The following is a 21,805-nucleotide window of genomic DNA, read 5'->3' as shown; positions in this document are numbered from 1 at the left end:
CTCTAGAATTATCGTCCAACAAGCCAGTGTTTTGATTTGAAGTGCTTAGAGTGCTATATGAATAAGCAGCAACGATTTACGCTCGCTGACTGCCAAGTAGTCTACATGTTTGTCCCAGATAAACAATGTTTGCAAAACATTGTCACTTGCTCCATCTTTGAGGCTGCAGATGTCATTATGCACCTACGTAGGCCGCAGTCCCATATGCTTATCCAACTCGATGGTCCTCTGCCAAATAGGGCAACACAGCATCATTAGCCTAAGTATTCTGAGGGTTTCAATTTACTGGGAGAAAATAAATTGAATTTGTTTATGCTGTGCAAATCCCCACAAATCTGGAGTTGCTCAGACCATCTACAAACTATTAGACTACAGTACAAGGATAATGCTAGCTGAAACTCTATTGACATACAGTAACTCCCCAGCCTCCCTATGTGTTAAAGTAAGCCTAGTTGTTGCGAGTTGCAGTTTACACTTAACCTAATGACACTGAGTGTGTATTTATGAAGATATAATCTGTATGAACCAAAAGTATAAAGAGTGTTAGGTCTAGAGATGAAACGGTATGACAATTTCATATCACAATTTTAGTGACCAAAATGATCACGGTTATCAGTATTATCGCAGTATTGTTAAAATGTGCTGGAAATGTTCAAAAAGTACTGATACACACACTGAAATCATTTCACCAACAAACAACAACAACAATTATCAGCATTTACATTACATTTAAGTCATTTAGCTGACGCTCTTATCCAGAGCGACTTAAAAATTGGAAAGTTCATACATATTCATCCTGGTCCCCCCGTGGGGAATGAACCCACAACCCTGGCGTTGCAAGCGCCATGCTCTACCAACTGAGCCACACGGGACCACATCAGCACTATGCACTTTTTGTGTGCATAAACATTAAAATAATAACTTTAATGTTAAAGATGGCTCCATGTGGCCATGAGAGGTAAAAGTTTCCCTAGTGCAGGTTTAAATGAACACAACCTTAAGTAAGTAAAGCAATGTGCATGTAAGAACAATACAACCATATGTAAACAAATCCAATGTGCAGGTGTTTACATTAAAATATGTAAACAAATCAAATGAACAGCACTAATTGTATGTCTGTTCTCTCCTTCATAAAGAAATAAGGTTCTGCTGGCCTAACATCCTGTATGGATGCATATTTGTTCACTTGAGATTGAAATGTAAAAATGTCAGCATATTTACTTTGTCACGGTAAGTAGTGGTCTGTGAGGGGAGACCATGTGCCCGCTGGCACTGAACACTCTGATGGCACGCTGGTTGCTGGGATGCACAAAAGCTTCCTGGCAACCCTGGCAAGGTGAGGCAGCTCTGATGCATTGCCCCCAACCTAGCCAGACCTTTCCCCGCCGATGCCGCTTTGTGCTTCTTCCCTGACTTGGGCAGCTGCTAGCTTCAAGGCCTCCTGGACACAGCTGTCAGTGTCAACTTTTGCAGCTTAGGCTCATCTAAAAAGCTCCTTTTGAAGCGGGGGTCAATGAAACAAGCCATGTGCATGACTCTCTTTGCCTTCTCTGTGTATCTGTTGATAAGGTCTTCTCTCATTACTCTTTTTATCTCCTTGGTCAGGGATGGCTCTGTATCCTTTTCCACCAGAATGTCACGGGTGATGTGGTCCAGGACAGGCTTGATGGCTGACAGTGTCACTCGTGTCTCTGAGGCAAGTGTATCTGTAAACTTGCTCAGAGGTTCAAGGAGCTGGCACAGTTGCTCCATGACACTTTGTCGGCATCCTTGGGCATCAGATGCCATGTTTCTCTTTCCCCAGCCAGTGTCACACAGACTGGCTGCTGATGGCTGAGGAAACGCTCAAGCATCTTGTGTGTAGATCCCCATCAGGTTACCTCATCATGGATCAGAGCCTTCTGTGGCATGTTAAGGGCAGCTTGCTTTTCTCGCAGTTCTCTCCTTTTCCAGCCCTGTGAGAAGCCTTGGACCAGATGACAGCAAGCCTTGACTGCTCTGTCAACTCTGATTTTCAGAGCCTTTGAGATGGCCAAGTAAAAATTATGGCCAAAGAGCCCAAGCCACAGATCTGGGAACTCTTCAAAAGCCTTGATCATGTTTGTTGCGTTGTCTGTGGTTATGCAGACTAGGTCGGTCTTGTTGATCCCCCACTCTTCCAGCATATTCTCAAAAAACTCTGTTGTGCGTTTGTTATTATTGGTGTTACATTATTATTATTATTCACACCACACACACACAATCTCTTCTGTGTTGCATTTGAGTATATGCAATGACCCCATGCACAATTTACATAAATACAAATGAGTTTTAAGAATTAATAAGACTGATAGTAATTGCAATGAGCCCAACAATTGACATAAATACAGCAGTATTGTATAGGACTCTATCGTGTTTCTCCTGTTGGAACATTTTTACAACCAAGTCGACGACTGCCTGATTTTAAATGAACAAAATATGTTGGTTGGGTGACTTAACTACATCACGTGTTATTGTGTGCAATGGGCGTATAGAGTCTGCAGACACACGATGCATACAGCAGCAGAACGTGTAGTATTTTTTACAAGAGTAGGTAACACTGAAGGCTTCACTTTACATTATTGACAAGCTATTAGCAAGTTAGACAGACAAACCATGACATTTTCCCCTATTCCCAAGTCGCCACATAATGCATTGAGTTAAAAGTTACCTTGCATTCGCTATAAAGTAGTGGGTGGTGGTCACGAAGATAACTGGAGATTTGAAGTGTTGCCCCCTTTCGCAGCAATAATTTTTTTTAAATTGCGTGTTCTGCAGACAGGGTGACCATCTTCGATTACGTTTCCCTCAGCACTACTCTTAGAAGGGTGACAAATCTCCCGAGCGCCGTCACTGCCTTCCGCTATGTTTTCACACAAAACAAAACCCACTTTGTATGCTGTGCCTGCGTCAGATTGTTGCTTACTTTGGTTGATGCTGGACAGTATTTACCCTGAGTTTTTCAAACCAAGGTTTTAATGATAATTCAAATTTGAAATGGTAATACTAACCATCGGGAATTTGATCATTGTTTATCGTGAAACTAGTAACCGTTTCATCCATAGTTACGTCTACCCTTACCTTTTCAACCACTGTACCACCAAGTGTTCTACTGTGATTTTTAATATTGGGCAATTCCAGCATTAGGGATGTTATTTTTGCATGCAAAATTACAACTTTATCTCACAGAATGGAAAAACAAAATATAAATTTAACTTGTGATGTGTGTGTCTATAGTACCCCTTGGGGGGAATGTAGGCCTATAACCAAAAAAGCATACTCTAAATATTGGCATGTTGGCGAAATAAAGGAAATAAGAGGTGTTGTGGATATTTGCCTACATGAAATGGACAAGCTTTTTGGCGAGACTGAACATAAACTCAAAAAAAGAAACGTCCTCTCGATATCAACTGTGTTTATTTTCAGAACTTAACATGTGTAAATATTTGTATGAACATAACACGATTCAACAACTGAGACATAAACTGAACAAGTTCCACAGATCTGCGACTAACAGAAATTGAATAATGTGTCCCTGAACAAAGGGGGGGACAAAATCATAAGTAACACACTCAGTGTCACCAGCAAAGCACCCCCACACCATAACACCACCTCCTCCACGCTTCACAGTGGGAAATACACATGCGGAGATGATCTGTTCACCCACACCTCGTCTCACAAAGACATGGCGGTTGGAACCAAAAATCTCCAAGTTGGTCTCCAGACCAAAGAACAAATTTCCACCGGTCTAATGTCCATTGCTAATGTTTCTTGGCCCAAGCAAGTCTCTTCTTATTATTGGTGTCCTTTAGTAGTGGTTTCTTTGCAGCAATTTGACCATGAAGGCCTGATTCACACAGTCTCCTCTGAACAGTTGATGTGTCTGTTACTTGAACTCTGAAGCATTTATTTGGGCTGGTAACTCCAATTAACTTATCCTCTGCGGCGGAGGTAACTCTAGGTCTTCCATTCCTGTGGCGGTCCTCATGAGAGCCATTTTCATCATAGTGCTTGATGGTTTTTGAGACTGCACTTGAAGAAACTTCTTGAAATGTTCTGCATTAACTGAACTTCTTGTCTTAATAAAAGTAATGATGGGCTGTCGTTTCTCTTTGCTTATTTGAGCTGTTCTTGCTATAATATGGACTTGGTCTTTTACCAAATAGGGCTATCTTCTGAATACCACCTCTACCTTGTCACAACACAACTGATTGGCTCAACTGCATTAAGAAGAATAGAAATTCCACAAATTAACTTTTCACAAGGCATACATGATAATTGAAATGCATTCCAGGTGACTAACTCATGAAGCTGGTTGAGAGAATGCAAAGTGTGCAAAACTGTCATCAAGGCAAAGGGTGGCTATTTGAAGAATCTCAAATATAAAATATATTTAGATTTGTTTAACACTTTTTTTGGTTACTACATGATTCAATATGTGTTATTTCATAGTTTATGTCTTCACTATTGTTCTACAATGTAGAAAATAGTAAAAATAATGAAAAACCCTTGAATGAGTAGGTATTCTAAAACTTTTGACCGGTAGTGTCAGATCAGAGGCAGTATGGACGACCAGGGATGTTCTCTTGATAAGTGTGTGATTTGGACCATTTTCCTGTCCAACTCCGCATTCAAAATGTAACAAGTACTTTTGGGTGTCAGGGAAAATGTATAGAGTAAAAAGTACATTATTTTCTTTAGGAATGTAGTAAAGTAAAATATATAAATAGTAAAGTACAGATACCCCAATAAACTACTTAAGTAGTACTTTTGAAAGTATTTTTACTTAAGTACTGTCTACCACTGCAAATTTGTTAACATAATTTGACAGAAAAAACTTTTTTTTCTGGGATCTTTTATTTCGGCTCATGAAACCAACATTTTTTGTTCAGTATATGATTGACTGAAAAGCCTTATTTGAGACTTGGCCTCCTACTCTGTAATGGCCAAACTTCATTCAAATTTCTACTTTAACTACTTTAACTGGGTTATTATGAACTTAACCTGTCAAAATGGGATCACAAGTTGGGGGGCCAGATAAAAGCAGGCGAGCCAAAAAAACGGTCCCTGGATCAGGACACATGTTGCAGACCCCTGCCAACTGTAGAGCTGCGTGCACTAGGTTCAGCTGCATTGAGCTCTAGTATGATACCCTCCTACTGGAAATATGATACCCTCCTACTTTAAAAAAAATACATTGTCTCACACCTGCTGCCCATAAGGGCCAGCTGTTTGGGCTCCCCTGCTGTCAGCCAGCTCCCATAGCCGGCCATTCAGTTCACTGACTCTTGCATTAACGCTCACTCACTTCACCCTACTCAGTGGCTGTCACCAGCCCCTTATCCATAATGGATATCAGGGCTTTTACTCTCCAATCCATGTAATTAGTGCCAGCGTTCCCTTGTGGCAATTAACTGTACAGAACCCCTGCTGTTTATGCACTGAGGGAAATTAAATGTCTGTGTTTGTGGGTGCAGACTACACACCAAGGGAAGTTTTGTGTATGCGCGTGTATGTGTGTGTGTGTACATGCTCCGAGCTAATTTGTGTGTAGTCTATCTGTGTTTACATATTGTAAAATTAGACATTGGCATATTACATGGAAATTCATGTTTTTCTCATTAACTAAAACATAAGAGCAATTAATCTGTTGATACCCCTCAATTCAGCAGGCCTGGCATGATGCATCTCAATATACTAGCAGCCTAAATTTTCTCTCCAGGTCTCTGTGCTCTGTTAGAGCTTGTGAAAGCAGGGGAGGTCAGGTGAGCCTAGCTTCTAGTAGATACACTCTTAAAAGCATCAGATTTGTCCAAGTGCCGCTCCAGATTAACCTGGGATTGTCCACACACCCTCCATCTACGTTTGTTTCAAAGAAAGCCTGCCCCCTCAAGGGATATGGAAATGAAAGTCTGAAACTCGATGAAGGGAGCGCCATGGTAGATTAGGCGCCGTGGTAGATTAGGATAGATTTTGGATGACTTTGAGACTTTCGCTAATCCCAAAACCGCCATTTGCTCAAGTAGCATTTGGCCATCTTCGAGATTTACATGGATCCAGATGTAATCCTCCTTTCCTATCCAAACAGTTTCTCTTCCGTTTGTTACTAAAGACATCACTTTGCACACTAATATTTAGGAGAGGGGGGACAATTGTAAACGGCAAACGATTTAAGGGGTGGTGAAAACAGCAGTTTATCCATATACCAAATTACCAATGCGTTTAAGTCATTAGATGTTTGACATATAGGGAGTTTAAAAAATGTAATCCTTTTAGCAGGTATTTAAAAGATTAGGGGTAGCCACAACAGGAAGCTAACTGTTGGTCATTAGAGGCCTATGTACGGTAAGATTCACATTTGCATCCGAGGTTGCTAGCGCCGGGACGCATGCAATGTTTCACACGAGCTTTACCAAGCTATGTAGCACTACTGTAGGTATTTTTCTCTTGTAGATTTTTTCCCCCCAGAACATTTTTGAATTTGAAACACCAACTAAAGTAGTTGATTCTTGGGTAGGCCTCATCTAACAGAAAAGGCTAATTGAACTAATCATCAAAGATCATTTGACGTTGATTGTGGTTGCTTTTTTTTAAGGAATGTGAAGTGTAGCATTTAGCCTATAGATGTAGTATAGTCAGTGTTCAGTGTAGCATAGCCTCTAGCCTTAAACCTAGAATTTAGCTAAGTTTGTTGGACTGCTTCTTAAGCAGCGCAGACACACTGTAATCTCTGTATTTAACCTCACTGACCCTGCCTTGCCTGTTGTCTGCTTTTCCTCTCCCTGTGTGACCCCAGTTGGCTGAGTACCGGCAGAGGAAAGCTCATGCCGACAGACAGAAGAAGAAGAAGAAAAAGAGGAGAGAAACAGACGACAACCCGGGTGGAGATGGACCGGGGAGAGGGGAGGCCGAGCAGGAGTTAGATCAGTCAGTGGGGGAGGGGAATGGGGGGGGGGTAGGAGGAGGAAGAGGGGAACTGGACCCCCCTACCACAGAGTTTACCTTCGCCAGGACCCTGCACAGTGGTGAGACGGTCAAACACGACCAGACGTACACCATAGAGGTAAGGCCAAAAACTCCTGTACCATCCCTAACCATTGATTTACCATTTCAATTGAGCTTCTCCTAGCGTGCAGCCTTGCTTGATTTGGAGAGTCTGCGTTGAAAAGACTAGAGAAGAAACTGGCTTGGCTCAGTAGTGTGAAAAGGGATGAGAACTGGTACTTCTCCTGGCCCTGAAATTACAGTTTATTAAAATGATATTGGTCTTCTGTGCTGAATTTATCACAAGGGTGAACTGATTGAGCTAATCAACCACTCATCAAGACCTAGATTAGATGGATCATGTATTTTAGTTCTAGGTTCTTTTTTTGCTGATGCTATGTTGGAGAAGAAGCCTAATGTGTGTAGGGATACATTGTAAGCAGTAGTAGCCTATATTTATGTGGCTTCCTGTATTGTCCCATACTGATCATCTAGGGAAAGATCATGGTAACTTGAATCACAAATATGAATTAACACTAAATGTGCTCTTTACTTCTAAAGCATTGGTACAGTTTTTAAGATGCACATTTTAATTGCTTGGCTTGAAAAAGTATGATAATTTATGCACTCACAACTGTAAGTTTCTCTGGATAGAGTATCTGCTAAATGACTAAGATGTACATGTGAAATGTTGAATAGAACATTAGATAATAAAATGCTGTCCAAACATGACATAAAAAGGTTTTGGTAATCACGCATATTCACTGCCTGATAAGGGATTCACATTTTGTTGCGTCAAAGATATTGTCTGAATCCGTTCGAGCAGAATGAGCAGTCTCTCAAGTCTCTGGAATCAACCTATGCGTTGCTATGAGCAACTTTTGTGAGTGCCGATTTTCAAAGGCGCAATATTGAAGCAGCGTTTCCCAAACTCTTTCCTCGGGGTCCTAAGCGGTGAACCTTTTGATTTTTGCCCTAACACTACACAGCTGATTCAAATTATCAAAGGTGGATGTTTAGTTGATTATTTGAATCAGCTGTGTAGTGCTAGGGAAAAAACCAAAACGTGCACCCCGTGGAGGACCGAGTTCGGGAAACTCTGGGTTAAAGGGATGAACAGTGGAGCAGCCAATAAGTGTCCTTGTTAGTAGTGCTGTGTTATCTCTTGATTTGCTGAATTTAACACCTGAGTTACAGCTTGCAAACTGCATTTCTTTTATTTTTGTGAATATTGTTATTGTGGTAGAGGGTTGGGTTAGAGTATTCTTTCAACTTTGGTTAGATAATGAGCAAAATAATAAGGTAAGGATTTGGTGTGAATTTTGATTTTCCTATCTCTTCAGACATTTCTTTATAAAGCTTCATTGCAAGCTTGCTCAATGATTCTCTCCCTCTTTCAAATGACCGTCTTATCCTGTCATTTTTAATATAACTCAGCTCACCGTTACATCGTCAATGTGAAATAATTTCTGTTTCACAGACAATCGGCAAGCCCCTCACAACCTTGAGCGCATTCACAAGCATCAACCAGGCTGTATGCACCATGCCACCCCCAACTCTGCACCTACGCCGAACAATGCAAACTCCTCTCTTTTCTCCCTCCCTTCTGTTCCTTTGTACTACTTGTGTCACGAACTGCATTAATAGTTTTCATTCCCTCTGTTGCTGAAAAACCACAAAGTATTTCTTCTCTCCTTGCCACCCGAATGTGACTAGGAAATGATGGGTTGCCGTGGCAACAGAATTGCCTTTAAACTGTTTAAGCCGCCTCATTCTTTTGTTGGAGAGCTTTGTGACCTTGCAGCACAAAATGGACCCGGAGGTGATTGAATAGAGTGGCTGCTTCCTGTCTTTTCTTTTGGTGGTTGGTATTCTTGAGGTATAGCTCAGCACTTTCTCCTACTGTATTTCTATAGGCATGCAGACATTTTGAGCAGCACCGCGCCTAACTGTTTGTCATGAATTTTCCACTTCTGTCATTAATGATAACATTTTCGTAGGTCCAAGATGCTCATGAGTTTAGACTCATGCCGTTGAGTTCAGACTTATCTGAATCCATATTTGTAATAATGAGACTGATAAATGGTTCAAACATTTAGTTAAAACCTTTTTGTTTTTAGTCTGTTTGTTCCTCACAACAATGGGTTTTCATTTCCAAGACAAAGGGTGTAATTGGCCCTGGGCGCACCATTGAATGAACATGGAGATGTTCTAAGTAGCCATACAACTTCCCTTGCAGAGAGGGGTTGCTGTGGAAACACCAGCTTCAAAGTGTTCCCCTCCAAGGCACTTGTATAGGCAGACTGCTTCACAGTGGTCTGTGCGAGTGCTAACCTGTTGTATTGTCTCTCACCGGCGCATATCTCAAACAGATGAACTGCGGTTCCCATCTGACACAAGTGGTATAATAGAGGCAGATTTGCTGATAATCTGACGTTCCTAATACAATCAAATCCATGATAAGCAGCTTGGCTATCTTTGAAATTCATATTCACTTTTCTTATTCATACTTTAGATACATTTTAAGTTACTCCAATCCCCACATGATCTTGGACAAAGTTGCAAACATGACAACAATCAGAAACTTCTCTTACGGCTGAGATCCCGTTAACGGGATCGACTTGACAACAGCCAGTGAAAGTGCAGGGCGCCAAATTCAAACAACAGAAATCTCATAATTAAAATTCCTCAAACATACAAGTATTTTACAGATAAACTGTTGTTAATCCCACCACAGTGTCCGATTTCAAAAAAGGCTTTACGACGAAAGCACACCATCTGATTATGTTAGGTCAGTACCTAGTCACAGAAAAACACAGCTCAGACACAAAAACAAGCCATACAGGTACCCGCCATGTTGTGGAGTCAACAGAAGTCAGAAATAGCGTTATAAAAATTCACTTACCTTTGATGATCTTCATCAGAATGCACTCCCAGGAATCCCAGTTCCACAACAAATGTTTGTTTTGTTCGATAAAGTCCATAATTTATGTCCAAATACCTCCTTTTTGTTTGCGCGTTTAGTTAAAAAATCCAAATTCATGACGCGCAGGCCAGGCGAAAAGTCAAACAATTCCATTACAGTTCGTAGAAACATGTCAAAAGATGTATAGAATCAATCTTTAGGATGTTTTTAACATAAATCTTAAATAATGTTTCAATAATGTTTCAACTTTAGAAACGAAAAGGAACGCTGGCACTCTGCCAGACACCTGGTTGAAACAGCTCTCATTCCCTCATCCTTCACAGTAGAAGCCTGAGACAAGGTTCTAAAGACTGTTGACATCTAGTGGAAGCCTTAGGAAGTGCAATATGACCCCATAGACACTGTATATTGGATAGGCAAACCTACAAACCTCAGATTTCCCACTTCCTGGTTGGATTTTTTCTTAGGTTTTTGCCTGCCATATGAGTTCTGTTATACTCACAGACATCATTCAAACAGTTATAGAAACTTCAGAGTGTTTTCTATCCAAATCGACTAATAATATGCATATCTTAGCTTCTGGGCCTGAGTAGCAGGCAGTTTACTCTGGGCACCGTATTCATCCAAGCTACTCAATACTGCCCCCAGCCATAAGAAGTTAAGACGTCACATCTTGTGTTGCTAGAATAGGAAAACGCTGTTTCCTATTCTATCTTCCCTAGAATCACCAGAATTCAACAAGCACAGTCCAAGGAATATAGGCTAAACTGTTGCTGATATCTAAGCATTTCAAAGTCTCTCTCAATCCTCAATATAAAGGAACTATCGGCCTACTGTGCCATAAACTCTGACAATAAAAGCTCTCATTTCATTTCTCCTCATCTTGCACCATGGTGTTCCAACTTTTAATCTTGTTAAAGTGAAATTAGCCCCTCTAGAATAGGCTTCAATGATCATGGCCATTATTCCATTGAAAAGAAGCTGTCTTATAAAAGTAGGTTGCACCCGGTGATTGAATGTGGCACACCATGCTTCCAAAATTCCCCATTGAATGTAGGTCAAACGGGTAGACAGCATTTGACATCGCCATAATTAACCCATTCTTCTCCCGAAACTGGCTGCACAAAGACTAATCGGAAATGAGAGAACAGTAGCCTTGTCATATCATGAACAGCAGAATTCTAACTGTACACACAATATTGACCTAGGATGGGCTTGTTTTAGCTAAAACTGCATACTCATGTTATGGTCCATCAGTTTTAATGCACTTTGAAGCTTTCTTTTTCCCTATGCTTGTTTTTTTAAATTATATTTAAAAATGTATAAAAAAAAAAATTGTCCCTTTTTCTCCTGAATTTCGTGATATCCAATTGGTAGTTAGTCTTGTCCCATCGCTGCAACTCCCATACGGACTCAGGAGAGGCGACGGTTGAGACATGCGTCCTCTGAAACGCACCCTGCCAAGCCACACCAACTGGTGACCGTGTCAGCGTGCATGCGCCCGGCCCGCTACAGGAACTATCGGCCTATGCCATAAACTCGGACAATAAAAGCTCTCATTTCTCCTCGTCTTGCACCATGGTGTTCCAACTTTTAATCTTGTTAAAGTGAAATTAGCCCCTCTAGAATAGGCTTTAATGATCATGGCCATTATTCCATTGAAAAGGAGCTGTCTTATAAAAGTAGGCAAGAGCGCGATGGGACAAGGACATCCCGGCTGTCTAAACCCTCCCCTAACCCGTACGACGCTGGGCCAATTGTGAGCCACCTCGTGGGTTTCCCGGTCACGGCTGGCTGTGACACAGCCCGGATCGAACCCGGATCTGTAGTGATGCCTCTAGCATTTAGACCGCTGCGCCACTCGGGAGGCCCCATTCCCTCTGCTTGTTTGTGTGGGCCACTTGTACTGGTGACTATTTTGGGGCCTATTATGGTCCTCCCCATACAATTGTCTGATGAATCCTCCTCTTGTTTCCTATTTCAGCCAGATAGTGAAGTGTCCACCACAGCCGAAGACTACTCCTCCGAGGTGAGTTAACTTCGTCGTAGTTTACATCAGAGAACACTTTTAAATGGAGTTAATACACTGTACTTGAAGGGATAGTTCACCCAAATTGCAAAATGTCTTGTTATCTCACATTAAAAAAACGATTTCCCCTAGTGGTTAAGGTTCAGATTTGACAGAGGGTAAGCTGATCTTAGATCTGTTAATAAGGTCCTCTGCTATTGAGGATTAGTGTTACGGTTTGGGGATTAGGTCCTTGGACAGGCCTGCCTTTTCCCAGGTTGCCTTTTGGAACAGACGATGTGACTTGGCTAGCTTGTTGCCAGGCACTCTGCTCCCCAAGTCCCCGTCTGGCATTTATCTGAACTTGACAAGTCAAAGTAGTCCCGTCGCACCTCACCCCCTCTCCTCTTCTACAGAGCCGCCATTAATAGCTTTGCCTGTGACACCGAGTTTAACGGTTTGGAGAAGGTGACAGTCATTACTTTAAAGCTTGAAATGGACGACAGAACCAAAATTCCAAATTTAATTACATTCTGTACACAAGTGAACAATGGGAAGCTGAACCATGAAATCTCCCTGCTTTACCAAACAGTATTGTGAATTAACAGGTGAATGGCTGCCTTGAGATGACCGAGAACCCAATGGAGACTTACAAGGAGTTTTTCTGGGTACAGTACAACAATTAAATAGACAACCAGCTACGGTCTTTTTTTACTGTAACATTTTTGCTCTGTCTCCACACTGCATTCTGACCTCCTAACCCTGAGATTTTCCTCAGACTAACTCACTAACCAAGTTGCTTTTTATTCTCTACTCCTGGAATCCTCAGTGTGCGCTTGTGAAGTGGTTTTGATTCAAGGCCAGGGTCTACAGTGCAGCATTGTCTGTGGGCTGCTGCCGTCATACTTTAACTTTTACACCCCATTTTAACAGCAGAGATGGGGAGTATGGAATGGGGGCTGCTTGACATTTCAGATGTGTAAATTACTCTGGAAGTCAGACCAGAGAGAGGAAAACAGAGGGAGGAACAGAAGTAGAAAGAGGGATTGGAGGATGGAATGGTGGCTAGAGAAGAGGGTGTTGGACAGGGATGCAAGAGCTGCTCATTTGCCAAGGCACACGGGTAATCCTGCCATTTTCAGGCAGGAAGAGAGAGGGATGGAGGGAGAGCGAAAAGGGAGAAGGAGGGGACAGAGTCTGAGTGACAACAAAGGCAGTGATTGACTGTTTCTGCTTGAGAGTAAAGAAGTAAAATCATTCTGAGGAAAAGAAGATAGAGCGAGGTAGAAAGAAAAATGCGGGGAGTGTGACGGATAAGCTAAGAGTAGTGAAGTACAGAGGTAAAGCGAAAGAGGGCACCATTGCCAGCACCGTGCTCTTTAATGGCTGCCAGTTCTTTGGCAGTTTTGGATGTTGGCTAGTTAATTTCTACCATTCCCCTCAGTTCTGTGGCGGCCTTGGATGCTAACTAATTGCTTCAGTGGTGGTTTTGTAGGTTAGCTAAATGCTAAGCTAGCTACTATTTCCCCCTCCATTCTGTGTCAGTTTTGGATGTTAGGTAATTGCTAATCTAGCCACTGCCCCCCCCCCCCCCCCACGACAGGAGGAAGTGGGCTCTGTTCAGCAGGAGGCAAGGGGTGGAAGTGTACAGGTCATGGAGGAAGAGCTGGCTGCCAAGACTCTCGCGGTAGAGGAGCTGAGCCGAGAGCTGGAGGACTTTAGAGTGGCTTTCGGCTCAGAGGGGGTACAACAGGTAATATGCGCTCTATGTGTATCTATGAAGGAATTAAGATTGGTACTTAGAAAATAGTAGATAACCTGCTTCACCTGTCATCTGCAAATATTCATGAAACATTAACATTTGTTGTAGTGTGTGTTTGAGTCTTAATTCATCAACCAGATTGCATAAGGGGTTGGCCTTGCTGAGCCCACACTAAGGGCCTGACCTTCCTTTGAGGGTGCAGCTCTCATATTGATAATAATTTTGCTACCCAGCAGGGGTCACTGTTAAAAATTCATGTTATGATTAATATTTCCTTTTTTCACTTCTGTGGTTCTCTATTACAATCATTTGTATGGTTTTGTTCGCAGTAGTTTAGGCCTACTTATTTTCGTTCTTATCTGTCAAGGAACCTATTTCTAAGCATTTATATACTGATATTCAGATTACTACTTAAATATATGAGATTTCTGTGAAGATCAAGTGAATTGCCAAACACACGTAACAAGTACATATAAACTATTCTTGATATTTCCCTTTTCAATGGTTGTATTACCACCCATCACCTCTACCCTTAAATATCACAACTAGCTACTTCTGTTGTTGAGACCACATTTTGTCTTTATCAAGTCAAGCCAGTGTACTGTTTTCTTTGTCATACTAAAGTGTGACTTGTGAATCACTGACGTTGATTATGCAAGGTATACACACTGCACTTCTTTTTCTCCTCCAGCTGCAGGACTTCAAGGATGCCTTAAAGCAGCGAGATGGCATCATCACCCAACTCACAGCCAATCTGCAGCAGTCTCGCAAAGAGAAGGACGAGGTCATGAGGGAGTTCTTGGAGATGACTGAGCAGAGCCAGAAACTGCACATTCAGTTCCAGCAGGTAAGACATTCTTGTCTAATCTATACACTACATTACATTATACCATATTATCCAACCCTAGTCTATAATACAAGAAGAAAACAAGATTAGGCAGGTGTTCATTTTTATGTACATTACCGTTCAAAGTTTTGGGTCACTTAGAAATGTCCTTGTTTTTGAAAGAAAAGCACATTTTTTGTTTATTTAAAACAACATCAAATTGATCAGAAATACAGTGTAGACGTTATTGTTGTAAACGGCAGATTGTTTTTTTAATGGAATATCTACATAGGCGTACCAAGGCCCATTATCAGCAACCATCACTCCTGTGTTCCAATGGCACGTTGTTAGCTAATCCAAGTTTATCAATTATGTTAGCACAGCTGAAAACTGTTGTCCTGATTTTAAAGAAGCAATAAAATTGGCCTTTAGACTAGTTGAGTATCTGGAGCATCAGCATTTGTGGGTTCTATTACAGGCTCAAAATGGCCAGAAACATAGCACTTTCTTCTGAAACTCGTCAGTCTATTCTTGTTCTGAGAAATGAAGGCTATTCCATGCGAGAAATTGCCAAAAAACTGAAGATCTTATAAAATGCTGTGTACTACTCCCTTCAAAGAACAGCACAAACTGGCTCTAACCAGAATAGAAAGAGGAGTGTGAGGCCCCGGTGCACAACTGAGCAAGAGGACAAGTACATTAGTGTCTAGTTTGAGAAACAGATGCCTCAAGTCCTCAACTGGCAGCTTCATTAAATGGTACCTGCAAAACACCAGTCTCAATGTCAACAGTGAAGAGGCGACTCTGGGATGCTGGCCTTCTAGGCAGAGTTCCTCTGTCCGGTGTCAGTGTTATATTGCCCATCTTAACATTTTATTTTTATTGACCAGTCTGATATATGGCTTTTCTTTGCAACTCTGCCTAGATGGCCAGCATCCCGGAGTTGCCTCTTCACTGTTGACGGTGAGACTGGTGTTTTGCAGGTACTATTTAATGAAGCTGCCAGTTGAGGACTTGAGGCATCTGTTTCTCTAACTAGACACTAATGTACTTGCCAGTTCTTCTCCCTCCGATCCAACAGGTCCCCGACATTATCAATGGGATTGAGATCCGTGCTCTTCGCTGGCCATGGCAGAACACTGACATTCCTGTCTTGCAGGAAATCACGCACAGAACGAGCAGTATGGCTGGTAGCATTGTCATGCTGGAGGGTCATGTCAGGATGAGTGTTGAGATTGCCTGCAATGCACAGCGTTGAGATTGCCTGCAATGACAACAAGCGCAGTCCGATGATGCTGTGACACCGCCCCAAACCATGACGGACCCTCCACCTTCAAATCGATCCCGCTCCAGAGTACAGGCCTCGGTGTAACGCTCATTCCTTCGACGTTAAAAGCGAATCCGACCATCAGCCCTGGTGAGAAAAAAACGCGACTCGTCAGTGAAGAGCACTTTTAGCCAGTCCTGTCTGGTCCAGTGACGGTGGGTTTGTGCCCATAGACGACGTTGTTGCTGCCTTTCAACAGGCCTACAAGCCCTCAGTCCAGCCTCTCTCAGCCTATTGCAGACAGTCTGAGCACTGATAGAGGGATTGTGCGTTCCTGGTGTAACTCGGGCAGTTGTTGTTGCCATCCTGTACCTGTCCCGCAGGTGTGATGTTCAGATACCGATCCTGTGCAGGTGTTACACGTGGTCTGCCACTGCGAGGACGATCAGCTGTCCGTCCTGTCTCCCTGTAGCACTGTCTTAGGTGTCTCACAGTACGGACATTGCAATTTATTGCCCTGGTCACATCTGCAGTCCTCATGCCTCCTTGCAGCATGCCTAAGGCACGTTCACGCATATGAGCAGGGACCCTGGGCATCTTTCTTTTGGTGTTTTTCAGAGTCAGTAGAAAGGCCTCTTTAGTGTCCTAAGTTTTCATAACTGTGACCTTAATTGCCTACCGTCTGTAAACTGTTAGTGTCTTAACGACCGTTCCACAGGTGCATGTTCATTAATTGTTTATGGTACATTGAACAAGCATGGGAAACAGTGTTCAAACCTTTTCAATGAAGATCTGTGAAGTTATTTGGATTTCTACAAATTATCTTTGAAAGACCGGGTCCTGAAAAAGGGACGTTTTTTGTTGTTGCTGAGTTTATGAATGTATATGTGACTTACCACCTGGATTTGGTCTTATGTAACAAATTTTGAAATAGTGCTTTTTTACATTGGATAAAAGTAGAGACTCAGAGCTACAAAATGATATATTGTACACTGCAGTTTTGAGGTGGGTTTGTTCCATAGGCGACGTTGTTGCCGGTGATGTCTGGTGAGGACCTGCCTTACAACAGGCCTACAAGCCCTCAGTCCAGCCTCTCTCAGCCTTTTGTACTCCAAGTACTCCAAAGTAATTCTGCTTTGAAAGTTGATGATAAACTCACTTTTGAGAAAATTACCTTTGAATGTTTTGGTATCTAGTGAAGAGCTCTTTGTCTACTCCCATTCAGCATCGTTCACACCATCTTAAGCTTTTGCCCCACCCATCTCTTTTCGCTCTCGGGGCATTCAGAGCACGCACTTGATGCTCTGGCTGATGATTTGTTTACCTCCTGGATAACATGAAAACAGTCTAACGAGCTCTGCTGGCAACAATTTCATTTTGCTTTTTTTGCTGACGTTTACTGACACCGGTCATATTCAATGGGTGTTGTACACTTGAGCTTAAGACATGTATCTAGCTCGCTAGCTAGCTAGGTTAACAAGAACCTAGCTAGGTAAACGACGTGTAAGATCACACACATCACGTAACGTTAGCTAACGAGCCAGCCAGCTAATGTTAGCAAGTTAAACAACAATGAACACAGTGCCAAATCATGTCCTTACTACCCTGCATGAATCTGCTGGTAGCTAACCAACCAGATTCAAAGCTAGCTAGCTAACATTAGGCTCTAACTAGCAAAGCAAATGGTTCTGGGATACGAATACTACACATAACGTTAGCTAGGGAGCCAGCCAGCTAAAATTAGCTATCTCTTTACAGTGAGGGAAAAAAGTATTTGATCCCCTGCTGATTTTGTTCGTTTGCCCACTGACAATGAAATGATCAGTCTGTAATTTTAATGGTAGGTTTATTTGAACAGTGAGAGACAGAATATCAACAAAAAAATCCAGAAAAACGCATGTCAAAAATGTTATAAATTGATTTGCATTTTAATGAGGGAAATAAGTATTTGACCCCTCTGCAAAACAGGACTTAGTACTTGGTGGCAAAACCCTTGTTGGCAATCACAGAGGTCAGATGTTTCTTGTAGTTGGCCACCAGGTTTGCACACATCTCAGGAGGGATTTTGTCCCACTCCTCTTTGCAGATCTTCTTCAAGTCATTAAGGTTTCGAGGCTGACGTTTGGCAACTCGAACCTTCAGCTCCCTCCACAGATTTTCTATAGGATTAAGGTCTGGAGACTGGCTAGGCCACTCCAGGACCTTAATGTGCTTTTTCTTGAGCCACTCCTTTGTTGCCTTGGCCGTGTGTTTTGGGTCATTGTCATGCTGGAATACCCATCCACGACCCATTTTCAATACCCTGGCTGAGGGAAGGAGGTTTTCACCCAAGATTTGACGGTACATGGCCCCGTCCATCGTCCCTTTGATGCGGTGAAGTTGTGCTGTCCCCTTAGCAGAAAAACACCCCCAAAGCATAATGTTTCCACCTCCATGTTTGACGGTGGGGATGGTTTCTTGGGGTCATAGGCAGCATTCCTCCTCCTCCAAACACGGCAAGTTGAGTTGATGCCAAAGAACTCCATTTTGGTCTCATCTGACCACAACACGTTCACCCAGTTGTCCTCTGAATCATTCAGATGTTCATTGGCAAACTTCAGACGGGCATGTATATGTGCTTTCTTGAGCACGGGGACCTTGCGGGCGCTGCAGGATTTCAGTCCTTCACGGCGTAGTGTGTTACCAATTGTTTTCTTGGTGACTATGGTCCCAGCTGCCTTGAGATCATTGACAAGATCCTCCTGTGTAGTTCTGGGCTGATTCCTCACCATTCTCATGATCATTGCAACTCCACGAGGTGAGATCTTGCATGGAGCCCCAGGCCAAGGGAGTTTGACAGTTCTTTTGTGTTTCTTCCATTTGCGAATAATCGCACCAACTGTTGTCACCTTCTCACCAAGCTGCTTGGCAATGGTCTTGTAGCCCATTCCAGCCTTGTGTAGATCTACAATCTTGTCCCTGACATCCTTGGAGAGCTCTTTGGTCTTGGCCATGGTGGAGAGTTTGGAATCTGATTGATTGATTGCTTCTGTGGACAGGTGTCTTTTATACAGGTAAGAAACTGAGATTAGGAGCACTCCCTTTAAGAGTGTGCTCCTAATCTCAGCTCGTTACCTGTATGAAAGACACCTGGGAGCCAGAAATCTTTCTGATTGAGAGGGGGTCAAATACTTATTTCCCTCATTAAAATGCAAATCAATTTATAACATTTTTGACATGCGTTTTTCTGGATATTTTTGTTGTTATTCTGTCTCTCACTGTTCAAATAAACCTACCATTAAAATTATAGACTGATCATTTCTTTGTCAGTGGGCAAACGTACAAAATCAGCAGGGGATCAAATACTTTTTTCCCTCACTGTAGCTATCATGAATCTAATTCCACTGAATTCAAAACTCGATCCTCCAGAAAGTGGAGAGAAACACTTATGCAGCTCCACTACGCGATACATTTAAAAAAAGCAGTGTTTGACAGGATTACCATCAGACTAACCAGCTCAAATAGACAGAAGCCTTCTATATGGCAAACCAATCCTCTCTCCTCGGCATGTCCAGCCCACTCATTATCTCAGCCAATCATGGCTAGTGGGAAGGTTGCTGTCTGTTTCTTTGGCTTAACCAGCAAGGCTCGTAATTTAACAATTGTATTCGTATTTACAGTTTTCATACAAGTTTGTAATTAAGGCACATGAAAGTTCACATGTTCCAGATGGCATTTCCACCAAAAAACGCATTTTGATTTTTAAAAAAGACATTAAAATTTCTCACCTGTGAAGTCGGGACTTGAGACAAATGCCTAGTTTCCTGAAACGGGTCACATGTACAGTACCAGTCCATAGTTTGGACACACCTACTCATTCCAGGGTTTTTCAATATTTTGACTATTTTCTACATTGTAGAATAATAGTGAAAACTTAACTAGGAAATAACACATTCAATCATGTAGTAACCAAAAAAGTGTTAAACAAATCTAAATATATTGTTTCGCCACCCTTTGCCTTGATGATAGCTTTGCATACTCTTGGCATTCTCTCAACCAGCTTCATGAGTTAGTCACCTGGAATTCATTTCAATTAACAGGTGTGCCTTGTTAATAGTTAATTTGTGGATTTTCTTGACTTAATGCGTTTGAGCTAATCAGTTGTGTTGTGACAATGCAGGGGTGGTGTACAGAAGATAGCCCTATTTGGTAAAAAACCAAGTCCATATTATGGCAAGAACAGCTCAAATAACCAAAGAGAAACGACAGTCCATCATTACTTTAAGACATGAAGGTCAGACAATGCAGAAAATTTCAGGAACTTTGAAAGATTCTTCAAGTGCTTGCAGGAAGCAAAAACCATCGCTATGATGAAACTGGCTCTCATGAGGACCGCCACAGGACAGGAAAACAGAGTTATCTCTGCTGCAGAGGATACGTTCATTAGAGTTAACTGTACCTCAGATTGCAGCCCAAATAAATGCTTCACAGAGTTCAAGTAACAGACACATCAACACCAACTGTTCAGAGGAAACTGCGTGAATCAGGCCATCATGGCGGAATTGCTGCAAAGAAACGACTACTAAAGGACCCCAATAAGAAGAGACTTTCTTGGGCCAAGAAACACGAGCAATGGACATTAGACCGGTGGAAATCTGTCCTTTGGTCTGATGAGTCCAAATTTGTGTTTTTTGGGTCCAACCCGTGTCTTTGTGAGATGCAGAGTAGGTGAACGGATGATATCCGCATGTGTGGTTCCCAACGTGACGCACGGAGGAGTTGTGATGGTGTTGGGGTGCTTTGCTTGTGACACTGTCAGTGATATATTTCGAATTCAAGGCACACTTAACCAGCATGGCTACCACCGCATTCTGCAGCGATACGCCATCCCATCTGGTTTGTGCTTAGTGGGACTATCATTTATTTTTCAACAGGACAATGACCCAAAACACACCCGGCCTCCACAATCACCCAACCGCAACCCAATTGAGATGGTTTGGGATGAGTTGGACCGCAGAGTGAAGGAAAAGCAGCCAACAAGTACTCAGCATATGTGGGAACTCCTTCAAGACTGTTGGAAAAGCATTCCTAATGAAGGGGCTCCCGAGTGACACAGCGGTCTAAGGCACTGCATCTGTGCTAAGGCATCACTACAGCCCCCGGTTTTATTCCCGGCTGTATCACAACTGGCCGTGATTGGGAGTCCCATCGGGCGTTTGCAAAATTTCGGTATCTTTCCCTGGTTTTCCAGAGAACCTTGTTGGAATATTCCTGTAAACAGTTGGGGAAAAGCAGAGTTCTGTGAATCCTACAACCGGGATTTCTGGAAAAACGGGGAATTTGGGGAAAGTTACTGGAATTTTGCAACTCTAGGTTAGACATACCTGTGCTAGTCCTATGCAATCTTATTCTGTCAAGCTTTTCCCTGCTCTATCAACATTTAATGGATTTTATTACCCTTCCAATAATTATACAGCAGATGTGGTGGTGATATTGTTGTTTTCCCCAATTTCAATGGGAACATGAACACCCTCTGCTTTGATTGACAGCTGCAGGCAGGCGAGACACTGAGGAACACCAGCCACAGCAGCACAGCGCAGGACCTCCTGCAGGCCAAGCAGCAGCTCGTCCAATACCAGCAGCAGCTGGAGGAGATGGATGGCCAGGTCAGAGCGCACCAAATGATGAGCAAGGAGCATCTGCTGCATGTCAGCCAGCTCCAGCACCGGCTCAACGAGTCTGAGATGGTGAGGTGGCTGCGTAGTTGGTGTTAGTCAATGCCTGTCATTCAGGTGAAATCGTCTGCTTGTATGAAATGTATTGATCTATTCAATGGATCTCTTTTAAAGGTGGTTGATTACAGGGTGCATTTTGAAATCTGATTACATTTCTTACTATTATTAGCTTTTTACCTTACAAAAACTTAATTTAGTTTAAGGGCTGTTTTGTAGAAGTTTTATTTAAACCGTTTTAGTATGAGACTTGAATTATATTTTACATTTTACCTGTATGTCTAATTCTTACTTTTCCCTCAC

General features: G+C 42.4%; 1 protein-coding gene across 9 annotated transcripts in view; it reads left to right on the top strand.

Moving 5' to 3' along the window:
* LOC139558578 (A-kinase anchor protein 9-like) overlaps positions 1-21,805 on the top strand; it is a 139,444-nt gene that overhangs the window by 17,968 nt on the left and 99,671 nt on the right. For 8 of the 9 annotated variants that reach the window (XM_071373795.1, XM_071373789.1, XM_071373791.1 and 5 more), the window contains exons 2-7: positions 6,815-7,081; positions 11,913-11,957; positions 12,545-12,604; positions 13,540-13,689; positions 14,390-14,545; positions 21,320-21,517. In XM_071373795.1, coding sequence (XP_071229896.1) covers positions 6,815-7,081; positions 11,913-11,957; positions 12,545-12,604; positions 13,540-13,689; positions 14,390-14,545; positions 21,320-21,517 — 876 coding nt within the window. The remainder of the gene's footprint in view (positions 1-6,814; positions 7,082-11,912; positions 11,958-12,544; positions 12,605-13,539; positions 13,690-14,389; positions 14,546-21,319; positions 21,518-21,805) is intronic. The other variant, XM_071373793.1, reaches the window with a different exon arrangement.

Source organism: Salvelinus alpinus, chromosome 29, assembly GCF_045679555.1.
Source record: "Salvelinus alpinus chromosome 29, SLU_Salpinus.1, whole genome shotgun sequence".
Taxonomy (NCBI): Eukaryota; Metazoa; Chordata; class Actinopteri; order Salmoniformes; family Salmonidae; genus Salvelinus; species Salvelinus alpinus.
This window is presented reverse-complemented; position numbering and strand designations above follow the sequence as displayed.